At 37.5% G+C, this 21,653-nt stretch overlaps 1 protein-coding gene across 2 annotated transcripts in view; it reads left to right on the top strand.

Annotated features, from left to right (window-relative positions):
- The window catches only part of RCAN1 (regulator of calcineurin 1), a 41,213-nt gene extending 27,553 nt beyond the window's left edge, over positions 1-13,660 (top strand). The window contains exons 1-4 of one of the 2 annotated variants that reach the window (XM_060770371.2): positions 4,171-4,618; positions 7,168-7,341; positions 10,071-10,230; positions 12,102-13,660. In XM_060770371.2, the coding sequence (XP_060626354.2) occupies positions 4,532-4,618; positions 7,168-7,341; positions 10,071-10,230; positions 12,102-12,274 (594 nt within the window). In that variant the 5' untranslated portion in view covers positions 4,171-4,531 and the 3' untranslated portion in view covers positions 12,275-13,660. Of the gene's footprint in view, positions 1-4,170; positions 4,619-7,167; positions 7,342-10,070; positions 10,231-12,101 lie in introns of those variants that run through there. The other variant, XM_060770370.2, reaches the window with a different exon arrangement.
- The last annotated feature ends 7,993 nt before the right edge of the window (positions 13,661-21,653 follow it).

The following is a 21,653-nucleotide window of genomic DNA, read 5'->3' as shown; positions in this document are numbered from 1 at the left end:
AGAGACATAGGGGAACGAAGCCATCTCAATATTTGTATAATCAGAGCGGTAGGGATAATCTCTAAATGGTGACATGTTATAGTAGTAAGAGCATATGATCATGATGATGGCAGGTTCTGCCATCTTAGTAGGCTTTGCTCTGTGTCATTCTGTCGTGAGTTCTCCCAAGACTCCCTTGATAAAAGTAGATATGATCAGTACTAGAGATGGAGATTGCCATGGACTGGAGAACTAAGAAAATAAGACCTTGACCTGGAGTAAGAATTGTAAGAACATTAGGCAGCTCTCATTCTTCCCATATCCTAAGTTAAACAATTATTAAGGAGATATAAGTATCTCCGCCCTCCTATTAGCCCTACAGCTCTCAGGACTATAAAACTAATTCTCTAACTTGTCACAGAAGCCCTTTGAATGTCTGTCATAGTGTGACCTGAAACTTGGAATTCTGCTACAGGGCAGGTAACACAATGTCTTGGTTGATTTGGAAGACAGCCCTTTTTTATAATCATAACTTCAGTCAGAAAGGCGGGAAAATGTAGTCTCGGGGTTGATCTGCCCCCTTATCTCTTCTTCCACAGAAACAAGATGATCCTCAGGCCCAACATATCATTCCTCTTTCTGCCTTCCACCTCAACCAAGACATTGTGTTACCTGCCCTGTTTCAGAATCCTTAGTCTTATTATTAGTATTCTCCACTTCTTAGAGCTTTGACCTTTATGTGGACCATATAACTTCGTTTCAGTTGTCCCAGAGACAGCTCAACCAGCAAGAAAAGCCTGTCAGTCTCTCTGCACAGTGTTTTCCAAGTGGGTTGCTATCACTATCCAACTTAGTTACAGTCTTGCTCATGAGAAACCCTGCTCAAGTACAGAGCCAGGTGTCCTGTTACATTTGCAGGGTTGCTGCCTAGTCCCAGCCTTTAACCTTCATCACACATTACAGACTTCCTGTGAGGTTCAACACAGAAGCCATGTTTAGGAGACTTGACACAATTCACACAACTCTGCCCTTTCTATCCTCATTGCTCCCTGTTGTCCTTCTCCTGGACTGCTGATTTGGTGTCCAGGGAAATTAAGGATTCAGCAAGAATGGTGCAGGTCACATATTCTGTGTGGAGGAGGTACTACTACCAAAATGCTTATTCTATAGTTGTAGAAAACTCAAAATGATCCACTGCATAGGTGAAGATTACCCATTAGTGTGAGTTCACAGATGGCCAATGAACCAGTTGCAAATAAGCAACTTGTTAATTCCTTTCTCATTTAAATTAAATTTGCATCATAAGGGCAGAATATAATATACAAGGCCGTCCTAATTGCCCTGTATTATTTCAGAGTCTGTCTTGATAGTTTGAATCGGGAGTGCTACTTGTAAAATTTCATCTCTTCTCTCAACATCTTGTTGAAAAGATAATGTTCATATGTCACTGCATACCAAACAGTTTTCCCCCTTTCTGGGAATACATAGGAGACACAAAAGCAATCAGTCTGAAGCTGTGTATAGAAATATGTGCTGTTGGCTAGTTAACCTTCAGGGTCAAAATAGAGATTTGAATCTGATGTTACATAAAACGTACCTTTAAAATGGAAAAGTAAAGTATACCTCCAGCTTTAAATCTAAAAGTCACACACCCTGCTCTTCAGGTTTTGTGGAATATAGCTCTAAGTAATATGCCAGCTTCTAAATAGTATTTTAGTGACTATTTTCTTCCTCCAGCTGTATTTATACTTTTTCCTGACAAAATGTTTTGCATACTTATGCAAAGCTTACCTGACCCTGACCTGGTTGCTTCATTTCATATGTATCAAACTCATTTTCATGGGGGGGGGGGGGCACATCAGCTTTGTTGTTGCTTTCAAAGGACCATTGAATCCATTGACAGAGAATCCATGGATACAGAGGGCCAACTGTAATTTTTTAACATAGTGATTGGTGCTCTTTAGTTTTTACTCAGTTTGGATCCCCGGATGTTACTGTACGACAACTATCACTTTTGATTATCCTCTGTGTGGTCTGGGGATCACAGGAATTGCAACTCAACAGCACTTGTCAATCAATCAATCAGACTTTATTTGTATCCTGTCCCATGCCCCCATGGGGACTCAGGGCAGCTTACAACAGAAAATAATATATAAAACTTGTTGCTCTGAGATTGGGAAAAGGTTAAATAATATTTTAAAGTTAGACATTAACCTCAAGAATGGTATCTAAATCCAAACCCCACTATCCTGACTAAACAGAACAAACAGCAGCCTTCCAGGTGTTCCTGTATCACAATTCCCATCTCTAGTCATGATGTCTAATGATAAGGAATACAAGAGTTGTGATCCAGCATCTGGAGGGCCTTTTGGTCGTGTCAGGAGTGACTTGAGAAACTGCAAGTCGCTTCTGGTGTGAGAGAATTGGTCGTCTGCAAGGACGTTGCCCAGGGGATGCCTGGATGATTTCTGATGTTTTTATCATCCTTGTGGGAGGCTTCTCTCATGTCCCCGCATGAGGAGCTGGAGCTGATAGAGGGAGCTCATCCGCCTCTCCCCGGATTCGAACCTGCGACCTGTTGGTCTTCAGTCCTGCCGGCACAGGGGTTTAACCCACTGCACCACCGGGGGCTCCATCTGGAGGACCTAATAAAATGGCATGGTGGGTTGAATTTGGGCCCTTGGCCCTTGAGTTTGAAACGTTGTACATACTGTAATACTGCGACAGTAAAGCCTAGGAAAAATTATACTAAAAATGCTGAAGATTCACTTTTTATGACCAGTTTCATACACATTTAAATAGAGGGAAAATGGAGGTGTATGTATACATACACACATATATAAACACACACAGAGAGAGACATACATACTGAGAACAACATAACTACATACTATGTACTACTACAGGACTGCAACTAACTTAATTTTTAATAATGGCCACATATATTATGTTTTATTTTTAATACCCCCTAATTATTCACTCCCCCCCCCCCGAATATCCAGAACTTAAACCTTACAAATAACCCTTTTTGTACTTACTGTTAATGGTCAGGAGCAGGCCCGTAGCCAGGATTTTGATGGGGGGGGGGGGGCTGAGTTTGATTGGGGGGGGGCTGAGGATCTACCCTAGTAAACCTTTCGTATCGTTATCCCAATACCCCCATTCATATGGGATATATTGAGCATGGTGATCAGATCATGATATGAATAAACATAACAGTTTCAATAATGTACCAGTAAAGCCTTCTCGTGGACCACCCTGAGAAATTGGGGGGGGGGGGCTGAAGCCCCAGATACATGCCTGGTCAGGAGAAACTCTTTGAATTCTCTGACAGTGATATACTGCCATAGCAATGTAGTGTTCATATTTATACACATCCGTACCTTATGATTAGGAAGCAGGTTAAAAGTATTGTTTTCTTAAACAATGAAGGGACTGGAAATTGTAGTTTAAAATGTAGCTTCTGTTGACTTGTAGAACTGCAATTCCTATCCTAAATACTTAGGCAAAGACAACACCCCACGCTAAACAAATCTTGCCAAGAAATCCCTGTGATAAATTCACTTTAGGGTCACTATTAGTCAGAAATGACTTGAATGCACACAGGAAACAAAAAGCAAATATACAATTCTTGCTGTATTCCAGAATAGACTGGGAAAAAAATCAAATCCCATGAAAATAATATAATTAAAAATGTTTACAAATTAAGCTGTGTTGATTTGAACAGTGTAAATTGCATGAAATTTACACAAGGCAGAATGTGATTTATAAGTAAGGCTCATTGAAATGGCATGTAGATTTTGAGTGTGTAGAGAGAAACAGAAAATGAACAAAGGTAAAAGATGGACACTTCAAAGACTCTTTAACCTGTATTGAAAACATCCCTTCACATTGCGAAAGTTGCAAGGCTGCAGTTGTGTGCCGTTTTGGGAGTAAGTCCCATTAAGAGCAGTGAGCCAAGACACACAGTACTTCTGAGTAAATCTGGTGGGGTTTGGGCTCCCTGGGGACTAAGGTTTGTTCTTATTATTCCAAAGTCTTGAAATGTTTCTGGCAGCTAATTACTGTTTATTGCAGTCAACCTTGGTCCTCAAACAGTAACTTTTTCCATCTTAAAGTGGGTTGTCCCATTCCAGTGAAGAGCCTGTTGTCTGAGTGCTAAATGGAATTACTACCAATGGAAACTATGCTGCAAGAGGAGTTGATAAAGCAGCTGCCTGTGCAAACCTCAGCTGTTTTTTCCATCCTCCAGAGCAAACTTAATTAGCATAGGGAAACTGACTAATGTGCTGACGTCACCTCTTTCCAGTCGAAGCTTACATTTTGTCCCTGACTGCCTGAAAGCATGTTGCAGGACTTTGTTCAGGAATTTGCTGTCGCACACTGGACACTCTGAAAACTTTTTTTTTTTTGGGTGGGGTGACTGTGTTCTTGAGGGGGCTGGACTTGGTCCCTTTTTATAAACTCTCTCTACAGGACAAAACTGCTTCTTCAAAAAAGTGTTGTCTTCATCGAATTCTCAACTCTTAAAAGTTTTTTTAAAAAGCACACGATGCATTTTAGGAACTTTGATTACACTTTTGGCTCCTTAATTGCTTGTGTTGCCGACAACAAGATTTTCAACCAACCTGAAATTAGGGTAAGGTTTTGGAGGTTTATTCTTACTTTTTTAAAAAATTAAAATTGTATTTTAAATACTGGGAAGTGTTGGGGTATTCCAAGGCAGAATAGGTTAGATCTTAAAGAAGACTGCATCCTCTGAAATAATTCCAGAGGCAGAGATTGATGTGTTTTTGTGTTTGTGTTCTTTATCAATTATTAGACTTTTTATAAAAATGTAGGATCATCAATTAATTATGTTTCTCTTAACATGGTTTTGATACTTATGTATGAAACCAAAATATTTAGTTAAGCAACATAGAATCTAATGTGTACTATTTATAGCTAAGTAGAGCTACAGATTGAAGCATAGTGTCTTCTTAGCAGTTTTGTGTAGGGAATGTAAAACTACTAGGGCAGTTATCAAAGGCTTTCATGGCCGGAATCGCTGGGTTGCTGTGAGTTTTCCGCACTGTATGGCCATGTTCCAGAAGCATACTAGGGCAGTTATTTGCATGTCTACTCTGAAGTAAGCTCCATTGAGTTCAATAGGAGTTATTCCCATGTGTGTGCAAAGTCCCCAAGCAGTTTCAAAGCAATGGTAACCTTCCTAATTCTGTTGAGGCTACCTCAGTATCTAGCTGCATAACAATAATAATCTCCTTCACTTAAAGTAGGAAGTGCAGTTGACCCTCCATGTCCACAGATTCCATTATTCATGGCTTGAAAGTATTTTCTCTCCCCCCCCCCAATAAAAAAAACAAAGTACTATTTAGCTATTTTATACCAGGAACACAATTTAACTATGGCATTGTATATAATAGAACTGAGCATCCATGGATTTTGGAATCCATCGGGGTCCTTGAACCAAACCACAGCAAATACTGACGGCCCACTCTACTCAAAATATTCAAGATGCCTGGTTTGTTTGTTTTTTTTCTTAGTGACTTTAGCTTTCTCATTGGTGAGAAAGTATGCAGTGGGAGGAAGCTAACAAGGGGAGGGAACTAAGGTTGCAGCTTTGAATAGCAATTATTCCTTGTATGTATTTTTGTGTCCCTTTGACTAAGGCCCCTTCCACACTGCCCCTATATCCCAGAATCTGATCCCAGATTATCTGATTTAAACTGGATTATATGAGTCTCCACTGCCAGGTAATCTGGTGTAAGAACATAGGGGCACTGTGGAAGGGGCCTTATAAAGTATTAGGATACATGGCAGGAACTGTCCTTATTGTAACTTGTTCAGAAATCCCTATATCTGATATATTTAAAACTACATCGCTTTTTAAAAGTGTATCAAAAGTATTGGGCAAATGTAGATTTCTATGAATTGTATACTTATCCAAATAATATTGCTACAGTTTTGTCAGTTTTGAATTCAGTATTTAAATGATATAGATTACATATCGAACAAATAGTTTATATTGATCTGCATACACATTAATCAGTGTACTTAGTTAAATGTTGTAAAAAATACAAAATAGGAAAAGGTCATCTTAATGGATTAAGAGCACTTCTTCATTCATAAATTTCTACTGCTAGTCTCCCCCTTGTGAATTTAAAAACGCATCTCCTTATATCAATAATGTAAATATATCTTTTGAGTTGGATAGTTGCCTAGATGTTCCAGTAGCACTTACATGAAACATTAGGTCTTTATTATGAAGTTGTCAACCATTGATAGACTTCCTATGCCTGAATCATACTCTTTTGCAGTAATGCCCTTTTGTTTTTTATTTGAAGGCAGAAAGTGACATTTTACTACTTTTTAATGCAAGGTCCCTGTATTGGCATTGAAACAAACATGTTTAACATCTTGGCCTTGTACATGTCTTCTTGGAAATGTGTTCTGCTCAACAGCATTTATATGTTGTTCATACTTACTAAATAGTATAACCAGTTTATTTTCTGAGGCAGGATATTTGCCCTTAATAACTGGATGACAGAACTGTGCTGGTACAGATTTTTTTTTAGAAAGAATGTGTTAACATTTTGAGCATTTTTCTATGATACCATTGTTAAGACAAAGCTTGTGTCAGGGAGAAAAATCTGTTAGTACATATAAATTAGTACTCTGAGCATTAGTTTTTCAATTAGCTTCCCAACAAATGTTTTAATACATTTTTTTTTACTTTAATTGCAGGTTGTTCCATAAATTATTCCTTTTGTTAAAGTTATAGCACCTCCTAAATACACTACCTGACTAATTTGGTAGCCCCTTAAGATGAAGTGCTATCTTCTGGTGTTTATTGGCCTGTTAAAATGTTTTTAAAGCACTAAAGAATGGGAGGAGAACTAGCAAAATTGAATTGCACTTGTGCACAGTGAAGTTGTGGCTAGAAGGGAAACGTGAAAGATTTTTTCCAGAATCGAATAGTTCAAAATATGTATTTCTATTTTGGCCTTGCTTTTGTTAATACAGATTTGTTTTTTGTTTTGTTTTTGTTTCTTTGAGAGGGTTTTGTGTTACAAGGAGAGAGATAAAACCCATACGAATATTTGTTCATTGCTATACTTTGGACTCTAGGCCTGTGAAATCATGGATGTTTCTAATTTATTGCACTGCTTGGTTTTTTTTATCTTTCAGGCAAGGTTTGAAGCGCTCTTTAGAACACATGACAAAGATGTCACCTTTCAGTATTTTAAGAGTTTCAAAAGAATACGGATAAACTTCAGCAACCCTTTGTCAGCAGCAGATGTTAAAATTCGGTTACACAAGACAGAATTTCTTGGAAAAGAGCTAAAACTATTTTTTGCTCAGGTGAGACAGAAAACCTTATTTTATAGTGCTTTAATTGCTTTATTGTCTATTTTGTGCCCCACCCTTCCTTGTGTGAACCCAGTGCAACACCTTATAAAAACAGGTTAAGTGATGGCACTTTGCCACATGAGCTGAGTAGCAACTTGAACCTGGATTTCCAGTGTCCAAACCCATAATTACAACACAAGTCTTTCACAGATTTCCTATGCAGTCATATGAAGGGAAGAATTGTGAGACCTCCCACTTCAGGTGACTGTTTAAGGAGCCACAAGGAACCACCTCAGAAGTTTTTCATGGTCTAAATTCCTACAAAAATTAAGTATAAAACCTCTGGAGATATGCATCAGGAATAGCATAAATGGAATTTCCTATTCATCACTTCTGCACTAAGTTGTGTGGCTATTTGGCACTGCTTAGTATTTTACAGAATGCATTCTTTGGATGCATTCTTTGGAAGAAGAATCTGAAAGAAGAAGTGAGATGTAAAAATAGTCAGGTCTGTCTGGGAACTACGTCAAAGTTGTATCTATCAATTGAGAACTAATGTCATTGTAATATAGGCAATATAGCAGAACATAATTCACTGTTTTGACCATGGGTAGCTGGCAAGGGCAGGTACAGTGTACATAGGGGAAATGTAAGCAGACATAGTAGTTTCCATCAAAAAATTTTATGAAAATCTCAGTGTAACCCCTGTGTGAGAATTGTATTGAAAATCATGGTTTCAGTGTGATCTGCAGTATGTTGTTGATTTTGCCAGTCTTGTGACAGTTAAACTTCCCTTGATGTAAATAACCAGTTCTTCTCCTTCCACTGTTAAAATGAAAGGGGCACACATAAAGCATTTATTTTCTTTATGTATTTATAGTAAATAAAGAGTTCCCTGTAGCTTGTACTCTGGAAAGCTCAAAGTATTTGAGCTGAAAATCCTGTCTCCAAAATGTTTAAGACCACAAGGATTTTTTGGATTTTTAAAAATAATTTTGTGTATGAAAACCAATTTTGTGCATTAAACTATCAGATAGAAAAGGTGTCACCATCTCAGCCACCTATGTGAACAGTTTTGGATTATGGATAATATTTGATTTCAGAATTCTAGATAAAAGATGTGCAGCCTGTAATAAAATACAGAAACAAAGTATATATCAGTATTTTTAAAAGTTATGCCCACAAAGAGAAAATCAATTTAACATCACAGTGAATTTTACATCAAACTTCAATATACTAAATATGAGAATCACATTCATCTGCAGCACATTCATCTGCAGCCAACATGGAAATCCAGCAGGTTGGCAAAGGAGCTCAAGGAGAAGTGTTTTTTCTCCACCAGCCTGTTTGCTTGCCTGGGTGGAATTCCTTGCATATGTAAACTTTGTCTATGACAACCAAGCAAGTAGTTCAAAAGAGGGCTAGATTTAAGGAACATGTCTTGTTGTATAACTGTAGGGGACAGACACATAATTTTGTTATAGAAAATCTCAGATTCTATAGTGTGATTGGGCAACCCAATTGCATTCAAAGCACCCCTGACAGAGGGCTATCCAGCCTCTGATTAAAAGCTTCCAAAGAAGGAGCTTCCACCACACTCTGGGGCAGAGAGTTCCACTGATAGAAGGAATCTTACAGAACAGTTGTTCCCAACTTTTTTTTTCACTAGTGACCACTTTGATCAGGGACCACTTTTCAACATTAGTACCAAAAGAGTTGCGAATGTTTTTGGTCAACATTAGATTTGGTTTGGTTATTTGGAGTGGCAGTTCAGAAAATTGCATTGGATAGACCACATTGTCTCTAGTTTCTGATACAGAACATATGCCATCCAGTAGTTGCCATCTTCTCGCACACAGAAAACCATACTTAATAAGAGGGTTTCACAAGACCAGTCACTCTTCTAGTAACTGTGAGGTGGACCATATTTTAGTTCTTGCAGACCACTGGTGGTCCATGGACCACAGGTTGGGAACTACTGTTATAAAATGAAGATTTCTATGTGAGCCTACAGAATTAGAGAGAATTCCTTTATGTATTAGACCCATAAAACACATCTCCAAGATGGATTTATTGAATCACGTGGGCACTTCCAGCTTCATGAAAAGGTCCTACTGCGGACCTTAGTTGATTGCATCAGCTTTCCCTTTACATGTTAAAATGCATGCACATTTGATCACCAAATGTATTTGATCACCAAATGTATCTTTTTAATGGAAGCTTGTGAAAGAAAAATATCCTTAGGTACTTTTTTCCCAAGTGGTCTGTAGAAGGCTAAAAAAATGTGGTTTGTTATTGTACTTATTAATTTATTATCAGATTTGATATATCATCATAATAACATGCAAGAGATGGCTATGTTGGGAACTTTGTGTGTACCCTACATAATTCCTCTGCTGAAATTGGGGTTTCCATTCTAAGCAGTCCTGGAAAATAAATTTCACATTGTTCTGTGGATTCATCCGAACATTGAAATATCAGGGGAACAGAAAGAGGAGAAAGGATCTTTGGCACAGCCTGCCTTCTGCAGTGTTGGATTTTGTCCATTTTGTCTAAATGGTGGAGAGAAGCAAGGAATTCTTAAAATTTTGTTGGTGTTGTCATTTGTCCTCTCTTGAATACTGTTCTATGCTGCCCCCATGAGTGTTAGTTCAGTACTACATTTGTGCTCCTTCAAATTCCATGTACTATACACAGATGTAAAAATCAATGCAATAATGATGTTTTTTAAATCCCTCCAGTCTTTGCATATTGGAAGACCACACTTAGCACCACCAGATCCAGAAAAGCAATTCCTGATTTCCCCTCCATCGTCTCCTCCCATTGGCTGGACACAATCAGATGACGCCACACCTGCCATTAATTATGACCTTTTATATGCCATCTCCAAGCTAGGACCAGGTAAGGGGGTTCTGTGCCTTTGCTCTTCACAATTCAAGTTCCTTTATTCCTTTATCCTATTTGTTGTCGATCCACTCCTTTGGGCTTCACGCAAATTTCCCATTTGTCAAAATATATGATCCTGTGTTATTCTTTCCATTTCTGGCCAAATAGCTTAAATTTGGATAATATTTTGACTGGTATTTTAGCAATTAAATTTTGCAGCAGTGCCGTTTGGGTTGCTAGCCTTTGTGACCCTATAGCTGCTTGTCCTTCCATCAGTTCCGGGGCTCAAGCCCAACCTACTGATGGACAAGATATGATGGAGCTGTGTCTTCCCCCTCTTCACTCTTTGGCCACAGCGTGGCAGTTAGAGTTAGGGGGAGAGGTCCCCACCTGATGTTGAGTGAGACACAATGGACACGTCTCATCCTGGCTGAAGAGGGGACAGCCTGAATTCAAGTTCACTTGGTTTTAAAAATTCATTTGCTTTTTGTTTGCCTGAATATGCCATGTATATTTACAAACCCATGGCCTAAATTAAAAACTTTTCTCCACTACAAATGTTACCTACCTTGATGATACTAGCATGTTTATATTATTATGAATATTGATTTATGAATGGTTACACATTTTACATTTTTAGTGTAGGGAACACTCTGTTCTGTATTTTATTTACATTTGGTCTCTGCCGTTTTTCCCTTTACACTCATGTATGTATACATACATGCTTTTGGATAACTGGTCATGCATTAATGAAGTAGACTTCACTCACAAAAGCTTATGTCATAATACATATTTTGTTTCCAAATATTTGTTTTTATGCACAGAAATACACATAAAGCCAGATCAAACAAAAAAAAAACCCAAAATAGACCACAACTGCATGAGAGTACAGATGCAATTTACACTAGATGCAATTTAATATACAACTATAATTAAAATATTTACAAATTATGTAGAGTTTGTAATAAAATAGTAGGTTGAGCATCCCTTTACCTGGAATTCCAAAACTGTCTACATGGATGGCTGAGATATCATCAACGCCTTTGGTTCTGAAAATTCAGTGTACTCAAACTTATGCACAAAACTATTTAAAATATTATGCATAAAATTACCTTTGGGCTGTGTGCACAAGGTGCATATATGAAGTATATATATGAATTGAATGCATAGATTTGGGTCCAATATCCAAAATTGAACCAAAGTCATTATGTATATGGAAGTATTCTAAGAAATGCAGCTGTTCAGGATGTCTGCTAGCCAGTCAGCAATCACCCACTAAATGAGATTCCATTGTGTTTCTCAGGCCAGGTTTTAGCAGTCAATGGGCCTGTGACTCCTTGGATTTATTGTTTTTGCTCCTTTACAGTTTTTGTTAGCCTAATATTTGTTATACTTCCTGAAACCTTAGTATTATCCTGTAGCTCCACCTGTGGTGGGGGTTGAGTGTGCTGTTCTGGCTACAGAAGAATCTGTTCTAATACTTGAAGATTGCTAATAAAATGATTGTTAGTGACTATCAAACTCATCAGAAGCTTCCATGTTTTGCCAATAATATAATGTTTGATTCCCCCATTATATTTGCTTTTTAACTTGCATATGCAGAAGGAACAAAGCTTGGTTCTCCAGAAAAAGAGTTGTTGCTGTTGATTTATAACTTCACCACTAGAAATTGTGGGGTGGAGACCTGATTTCCAAAGAACAAAGAAATTTCACATTACTCCCAAGTAACTACATTCAGTTACTTTGAAGAAATGGGACGTGGAACTGAGGGAGGGACATTAATTCATTTCATTCCTCCCTGCTCACTGTTTTTTTTTTCCTCTACTAGCTGTTGCTGTTTGTGTTATTATTGCCTTGTGATACTTACTATTTAAAAAATATTTTAGGTGACCAGTATGAACTTCATGCTGCAACTGAAACTACCCCCAGTGTTGTGGTCCATGTGTGTGAAAGTGATGATGAAATTGAGGAGGAAGAAGAGAACGACTCATCCAAGAAACCAAAACCAAAAATTATTCAAACTAGGAGGCCAGATTATACTCCTCCTCACCAAAGTTGAAGTACATCAGACTTTGCTCGCTGTAAACTAGCATGTTCCAAGGAAACATTGTGAAAGTGACAGGTCACAAATACAATGACATTTGTGGTGGAAGCAGAAATTCTAATGTAAAGATAATTTCAGAAAAGAAATGTCTTCATTTATGTGCGTGTGTTAATGCTGCACACGGGTTCATAAGACTGATCCCTGCATGAACTTCTTGAATGGTTATCTTGGAGAATAGCCAGTCATGGTGGCATAGAGGTGAAATTATATTCTGCTTGTGTTTAGGGACATTTTCAGATTTTCTGGATTTCTGTTACGAAGGAAGACTTCCCTGCTTTTGTCTTTGTCCTATGATAAATTTACATTTCATAGGGGGAGGGGGTAGACAGTGTGGCCACCGCCCTAAAATACACTCACTGCTGGTTACATACCATTGGAAGCAATGAGCAAACATGTAAAGTGTGTTTGGGGTTGTGGCTTGTATATGGCATATAGTAGCTTTAAAATGAAGTGAGAATTTGTTAGTCATTTTTCATTCTAGATTTTGAGTCTGCATGTAGAACTTGAGAATTTCTTTAACTTTAGATGTACTCATTTTATATTGAGAAAAATCTCATTGATTTCTCAGCTGTCTTTCTGAATTACGTTTGTATCGGCATTCTTTTTTTTTTTTATGGGAACATATTTTAGTAAACACTACATTTTGTGCAATAGCCCTTTTTAACGTAAACTGCCAATATGGTTTATCAAGGAAACCTATAAAATACTTGTGCACATTTTAAAAGGCTGGGTGATTTTAAATTATTCTAAATTAAAGTATTTATATTGGTTCCAACCATCTTAACTGCTTTATTGATCAGAAGTATAGGAAATCTGCAATGAAATACTACCATATGTCACAACGTGAGAGAATATAAGCTATATTTCCTAACCCAAATGTATCTGTGAATATGGTAATTGTTGGTAGTGGTGCTTAGACCAACTTGTATGTAAACTAATGTGAAGCATGTTTGCAGAGAATGGAGTGCCTTTTTTCTCATGAACATGGAGTAGGGGAGAGGAATTGTTGCACTAACTGAAGACTATTTAATTTTTTAAAAAAGTGACAGTAAATATTTTATGGAATTGCCTTCCGAAGCATTATCAACCAAGGTAGAATTCCTTGTGTTTGATGCAAAGCCACAATTTACTTGTTTCAGTGCTTTGCTATAAGAGCTGCATTTTGTTTGCTGCTGAACAGTAACTGGTTCCAACTATTTATCCCATACTTAAAAACAAAACAAAACAGTCTGGTAATGTTCCACATACCATATTCATAGGAATTTTATTTTAGAAGATATTCTTGATTAAACTTGTTTCTTTTTTTAAATAAACTTATTTCACAAACTTGTGGTAAATAAACTAAGGTGTTTTCTTTCCTTTCTTTTAATGATCAAGGATTTTGGAATAAACCTGGACATCTCCTTACAAATATCAGTAGTGGTTTTGTTTTAGGAGAACCTATTCTTTTAATTAGAAAGAGAGACGTTTAAGGAGAGGTTTTCCTCATTTAAGGAGAAGTTAACTGTCCTCCTTGGAACAGATTTAGCCAGTGCAGCTATATAAAGTCGGTAGTACAGAATGTTCTCTGTGATTTTCCACTTGTTTCTGTGTTCTCTTTAAAAACATGCTTGCAGGATATCATTCTCTGAATTCTGTTTATATTTTCTCTTATATTATGTAAGCAACAACACTGTTTTCATTGTTATAAAAATCCACAAACTATTTAAACTAGAGAGTATTTGCAACATCTCACACTTGCAAATTAAATGTCACTGAGGTCACTGAGAATTAATGCACTAATAACAATGCTTAGTTGCAATCCTGCAAACTAGGCTACTTCAGTCTGACATTCTGTTGATGTCAAGGCTTTAAGCTGCCTAACTGTGCATAGAATTGCAACCATAGTCCCACTGAACTCAAATGGGGCTAAATCAGCTAAAATTTATTTCTGATAGACAGCTTTACAGATTTTGCCCACACTCACAATTTACCACTCAGTCATTTTGTATTAAGTACAGAATACAAGCAAGCATAACCCAGTACTTCTAAAATGAGAAAAAATACTGTTTAATATCCTTTTAAAGGGCTGCATTATTAACAGATAACAAGATGACATTCTGAATATTGGCAACCACACAAGTAGTTTAGCCAAGGATCCACTATGTCACATAGGGCTTACTGTTCAAGAAGACAAGGTTGTGTAGTCTGCTATATGTTTGCTCATTCTCAATAGCCCCATTCTACATGGAGTGAAGTGAGCTCACAGTTGAGCTGATTTGGGGTAATCCTCCACTGCACATAGCACTTTCTGATAAAGATGCAAGTGTTAAAGGAATCAGGTAGGGAGACATTTTCTGGCTTTAGTGTATAGAAGGAGAGCTATTAACTAGGATTCTATAAATATCCATTACTTACTTTAAAAGCATGTTCAACTGCATGCCAATAGGAGTCCGTTCCTCATTGTCTTTCAGGGGGAAACCATCTAAGCTGCTGCATGAGTTACATGGATACACAAAGGCATAGTTTCTTAAATGCAATAAGCTCCCCATACTTGTGAGGAATAATATTCTTTGCTTGAAATTGGAGATACGACCAAACACTATTAAATTATCTCACTTTTGATCCCAGCATGTCACAGAGTTACATTCAAGGACTTGGAGCAGTGGTTCTCAACCTGTTGGTCTCCAGATGTTTGGGCCTTCAACTCCCAGAAATCCTAACAGCTGGTAAACTAGCTGGGATTTCTGGGAGTTATAGGCCAAAACACCTGGGGACCCACAGGTTGAGAACCGCAGACTTCCTAGAGAATCTGCTATGGTTTCCAGCAAAACACTATGGTAACTTCTGAGGTGAAGTATAACATAGAATCACCTAGAAAATTCCTCAACACCTGTTTTTCCCCAGGTATAGATAAATGAAACCACAGGTATGAGAAGTGCAGATATTGGGGTCTTACAGTAGGTTGAAATGTTGTGCAAGTCACACAAATTTGTAAAATATAATACATTTGGCCTGAGTAAACCTAAGAAGTCCAGTTTGCACCAAAGGTTCAAACAATTATGTTTTCCATTCTGAATGCCTTAAAATTGCATGTTAAACCGATTGCATAGTTTGTATCCAAATTAATAAAGGCAAAAGAGATAAAATTGGTCATGACTTTCGGAGTATATTAGATTTTCCAGCACCAGAAGTAACGTCAACTTCTGGTCATCTAAATTTTGAAATAATTACCTGTACTTAATGGATTCACAAGGAACTTGTGTTTTCCTGTTACGTTTGTCAGATTTCCTATAAGCGGTTTTTAAAAGATATGAGACCTCAGTATACAGTTTCTTCCGTTAAGAATGACAGAGTAGTGCTATCATCTGATAGCTTGTATAATCAAATAATATGTTTGGTTTTTCTGATGAAGTAACTGTGTTAATCTCTTGCAGAATAAAAAGGTAGAAAGGAGGGGAGAAAAAAATGTGGCAGCACCTTTTAGACTTTTTAAAAAATTTAGCCTGAGCTTTCATGGCTATAAATCCACTTCTTGAGATGCTGTACAGAGGTGTACTATATCTGAAGAAATGGGTTGATATCCACTTACCACTTCATCACATTCATTAAATACTACTGAACCACCTACTTAAGAAATGGCAACCTACTGTGTTCATCTCATGAGTGTAGGGTAGAGGTATCTTGGTGTTAAAAGGGGGGTGCAAAGGGTTATCTTTTTGGATGCTTTCTAAGCTGGTTGACAAATTATTTTTTGCAAATTATCCGGATAGAGATGGTCTAAATGGCCAATTCTGTTATGTGATGGTATTTGTCATTCTCAACTTTAAAATGATACATTTAGACAATTTGTGGGAGGAGCCAAAGAGCCCCTTTAATAAAAAGCTCCCACCATTACCTGCAAGTGTTAATTACTTTTTAATTGTGTAGTCCTTACCTTAAAAGTAGTAGTTGTGCTCCACAAACTATGTTAAATTGGTGGATACTCTACAAGATATTCAGTCATTGAGAAACTAGAGCAAAATGTGCTCTATGTAGCAGGATGTCCCTCCTGCAGAGACAAAGTTTTTGTAGTTTAATAAACCTTCCCTGTGTGTTTATGATAGAACCAATTAGAAAATGACATTTATAACTGAGGAACAAAACCCATAGTCCAGGAGAAGGGGGTGTTTCTTTTCACAAAGAAAATGGGAGGGGGACAGTGGGCGGTAACAACTCTCTACAATGTGATGGCAAATCAACTGAAAACTCCTGAATAAAACAGATAGTTTGCTAGTGTGTGATGGAGGTAAGAAAATCATCAATTTAATTTCAAAACAGAGTATGCCTGAGTTGTATGGTAAAGCTACTCTTTCAAACACTTGATCTGTTCAGTCAGATGAAGTCTTTAGTCTTTATGGTATTGCCATATGTTTTTCCTTCCCATCTTTTCTTATTATGCTGCAACAGCTATTGAAAAGAATTACCAGAAGTACTTGTTTTGTCCTGCAGAGGGAACTCAAAACGCAACCATCCAGCTCCCAAAATACTGCATTACTCCTTGAATATTTCAGAAAGTTTCCCTGTGCAACATTTTGTCCTTTAAAAACTATATGTAAAGTTTCATTGTATTTATCTCTTCAAGGTTCCAGGCCATCTAATTGTCTTTGGCTGTATAAAGAAACTGCATTGCAATACCCAGTTATGTTAATACCCATAAAAGAACCACAGCCATTAGACAAGAGTTCTTCTTCAGAACTGTATTCTGGCAGCAACCCAATCCCTTTCCTTAGTGTGTATCTGTGGGTGTATTAGAGAAGCATCTGTTCTTAAAAAGAAACAACCAATTAATAGTCCTCTATAGTACAGCCTTATAGCGTACGGGTCTTGAATTTTCCTTATTTTATTTTCATGCTTATTTACCTTTGTCAGCAAAAGATAATTAGAGACTAGTCTATCTTTTATTGTCTTCCTATATCTGTACTCTGTTCCCAGCCTGGATAAATAAATTCATTCATTCTTGCTGACTCTCGGAGGATAGGTAGTGGTAGGGTAGGGATTATTGTTAAAATAAATCCCTTATTTGTGGGGCAATCATTCCATGTTACAGCATTTCCTATTCAAATTGAATGGTAGGTGGAGCAGTCATTGTGATGAAACCCAAAGGCTGTGGAAGTTTCTTATCAAAATCCTTGCCAGAGTAAAGCTGCATCCTCACTACAACTCCCTGTCTAGGGATTTACATAACTTATAAATTCTCTCCTACTGGTTATAGTAGGGGAAGGAACTAGGCATGACAGTTGCAAAGGTAGCATACCTTTCCCCGATTCTATCACCACAATATGGAAAGACCCAGGAATCCTGCAAAACCAAACCAGCTTTCCACCAGCTAGTACCAGAAAAGTGACATGTTTCTACAATGGCTGAAAAAGGTATTGCAACAGACCTTTTTTTCCCTATTTACTTAGGGAAGGTCTGAAACTCCTATGGTTCCTGGGACACCTTCCCAAGGACTATAGCAGCCTAAAATGATGAAGTTATAGTGGCCAGAGGTGTCTATTACTGTGAGTTATTGAACTTTGGCCCAGCCTTTTATGTCATGACAGGGTGTGAATATTAAGATGTATTGGAGTAAAGGCAGGAAAGGGATTTCTGGTTAAATGTTTTGCCTACTAATTGCTGTTCTAAGGTCTGGTAATCAAGTGAGCAAAGTGAATCTCATTGACTTAACTACAAGACCCAGAAAAATGATTACCATATGTGCCTTTTAAAACTAATAACGTTGGCATTTCTATTGATATGCTTCTTTAAAGCATTTGAGGAACCTTTTACCCTCCATATTTTTTGGAAGAAAACTCTCATAGACACTTATCATTGGTTGAAATATTCCAGTTCTGACATTTAAAAAAACTGATTGCATTATCTTGTGCAAAAATCAAAGGATGATGTTTTCTTTAAATTTTGTGTGGTCCTCGGGTTTCACTGAAATATCCATTACCACATTTCCCCTTCCTATTCCTAATTACTTGAAGTACATTAAAATCCAGGGCACAACTGTGAAACGTTAAAGTATGAATACAAATCCCTATTTTCTTGTATGTGTGTGTGGCATGTAGTGCTCCTTATTCATCAAGCAGTTGTAAACTTGATTTCTGTTTAGCAGTGGGAACCTTTGTTGTAATTTAGGATAAGGTTTTAGCATGTTTGCATAGAGTTTACAATAAGAAATTAGTATTTCTGCATGCAATAGCACTGGTGTTTCTAGCTCTTGAGTCTGTCTTGCCTTTTAAAAACAATCCCTTAATGCTGCATCTAGAAAATGACTTTTGAATGTATGCATGATATAAAATCCTAGGTTTATCCATAAATTATTAAAAATTCCAATTCAGCAAATTGATTGTGCTTGCAAAACATCTGCAAATCCAGTTGCAGATCAGTGTAAAAGCTCTTTTTGGACTATGCTCAAGATTATACAAGCTGAGGGAAAAGAGGACAAGCAGTGAACTAGTGCTTTGTCCTGAGATACGAACATGCCCATCTTGCTATGGGCTTAATCAGGCTTAAAACAAGATTGTTTCACACATGTGAAATATTCTTGAGCAGGGACCTGATATGCACTGAAATGAAACCTAATTTATAGAATATAGGTCATGGGACAACTCTCAAATCAGAAAAGGTACTATAGGTTCAAGTACTTACATTTTTAACTCTTATTATCACCAGATTTGCTCCAAAATAAACTCAGCTGAAAACACTACGTGTGTGCCTCAGTTTCAAATAGGAATTATGGTTGGAACTTTGCCTGATATCAGAAGTGAGACTGGTTTCAAATTATTATGTTCAAAATACTATGTTTAGGTTATGTCATGTGGGGTGTGAGAATGACCAAGGCTGTAATGTTGTACATACTTTTCTGGGAGTAAGGTCAATTGGAAACCTTACCAAGAATAAGTCTGAGTATAAAGATAAATTCTGTCCTGAAAAACTCGATGGTTTAAGAAGGATGCCTCAAGGGCATGGAGCAATGGATTGAAGCTGCAGAAAAAGAGATTCCACCTAAATGTTAGAAAGAACTTCCTGATTGTAAGAGCTGTTCAACTGCTTCAGATGTGGTAAAGTTTCCTCTGGAGGTTTTTAAGCACACAAAGAACTCTCAGGAGTTCTTTGTGTGTCCCTGTATGACAGAGGATTGGTCGGGATGGCCCTTGTGGTCTCTTTCAGCTCAATGATTCTTTTATTCTAGTAGCTTTACTGCTTTGGTTTCCCATTTAAATGAGCCCAGTGCTGGGAAAGACCTTTCCCTGGGACCTCTGTTAATCCATACTGGATTTAGATCAGTGGTTCTCAACCTGTGGGTCCCCCTTGTTTTGGCCTTCAACTCCAAGAAATCCTAACAGCTGGTAAACTGGGATTTCTGGGGATTGTAGGCCAAAATACCTGGAAACCCACAGGTTGAGAACCACTGATTTAGATGGATCTCTGGTCTGATTCACTGCAGTGCAACTTCATACTTTCAAGAATAATAGCATGCATGTGTCCTTTTACTGTCCCTATTATCGAAGAAACTGGAAATTCATGTCTAAGCTCTGCGTTGCCTAACCCAGTGGTTTCCATCCTTTAGTCCTCCAGGTGTTTTGGACTTCAGCTCCCACAATTCCTAACACCTGGTCAGCAGGTTGGGATTTCTGGGAGTTGAAGGCCAAAACAACTGGAGGACTAAAGGTTAGGAACCACTGGTCTAACCCCAACAAAGAACTACAGGACGTCTACTGAGAACATTGCAGTGAAAATATTCTGCCATTAAAGCTGTGAAAATAGTTTGCAGCCTATAAAAGAGGATAGTGAATGTCTGTTGTGTATTTCTTCTTATGGCTTCCCTCTCCCTTCTTCTGAGTGAGAAGAACTATACATTTCAAGTCTCATATAGAATCACACATTGTTTTCAAATGTGGGTGAACCCAGAAAGGGTGCATGTGTCTGCTTATTACATGACATGTAACATCTGTACATAGGCAATCAGAGATACAAGATGCTAATGAAAAAAATACTACTTTGGTTATTGACCCAAAAGTTCACACTTTTGGCCATTTGTACTTCCTGAGCAGATAGAGAAACTTCACATGGTCTAATCATTTTCTGAACCTACCTATAATTGAAAAACAATTCAACTTGGCAGTATTCAACCCTGTGTATAGTGCAAGACATATTCTTGAGACCAACAAGTGTAAAAGGAAGTAAATCTGAAACTACTAAGCGCGTATTCCAGTTTGAATGGGAATTGTCACTAGGACATGCCCTGATACTAGTAGAGACACAAGCTGTCTCAACAGACACTGAACAGAGCTGATCCACACACAATCTCTTTCACTGGGGATAAAGAGCTGTGGAATGTATTTTTGTACATAAAATGTATGAATAGTGTAGCCATAAGGCCCTTGTGCATAAAAGTTATTTGATGGGGATGCTGATTAAAAAAAACAAAACAAAGCTGGGTTGGGTGGTAGGAGTGTGGGGGGGAATGCTGCAACTCGGTGTATTTTGTAATTGGATGAAGAATCTTATTTGAAATAATTTATTGTACGTTTGAGAACTTGTTTCATGTCAATGTTGCAGAAGTCTGTATTGTTTCTCAGGTGTAACACTGGAACATTCCATTTGGAAAGAAAGAAAAAAAATCCAGAAGACACACATTTGCTTTTGCTAATAAAAATATTCCTGAATTTAAGACCACGTGTGTGTTATCTGTTAAACCTATCTCCCATTTAGCACAAAGTATCTTGTTTTGAAATGACAATGTAATTGCTTAGTTAAAAAATTCTGCATAGAGTTAAAAGCAGGACACACTGGTTTTCTTTTCTTGTCAGCTTCTAAGGATATCTCACATAATAATCATAATCATAATAAATTAAAATACATGTTAATTTTTTACTACTACATAAGTGTCAACCACTGACCAAAACCACAGTGCAGTTTACTATTCTGTCAACTCCGCTGAAAGGTGACAATTTTTCTTATTGAAGAACATATTTTAAGACTTGTCTGAACTCCCCACAACTATTAGGGTGAAGCTAGACATTAAATAAAATATGTATTCTCTCTGAAAAGAACATATTTCCTCAAAGAACAGGATTTCCTTAGAGATAGATGTTTCAGTAATAAGACTTCCAAATTAAGCCTGTTTATTTTTCAATGACCAATCACAAAGCCATGTGTGTAAAATGCAACATACTTAAGTGAGGACAATCTATGCTATGATGAAGAGGTGTCTTTCACCACTTGAGGGAGCACCTCTTCTAAACAAGTGTTGGATATATTATAACAGGACCAATGTGCAGGAGGACTTCTCTGTGTTCCATTAACCTATCTTTGCAATATA

This window comes from Anolis sagrei, chromosome 3, assembly GCF_037176765.1.
Source record: "Anolis sagrei isolate rAnoSag1 chromosome 3, rAnoSag1.mat, whole genome shotgun sequence".
Lineage (NCBI taxonomy): Eukaryota > Metazoa > Chordata > Lepidosauria > Squamata > Dactyloidae > Anolis > Anolis sagrei.
This window is presented reverse-complemented; position numbering and strand designations above follow the sequence as displayed.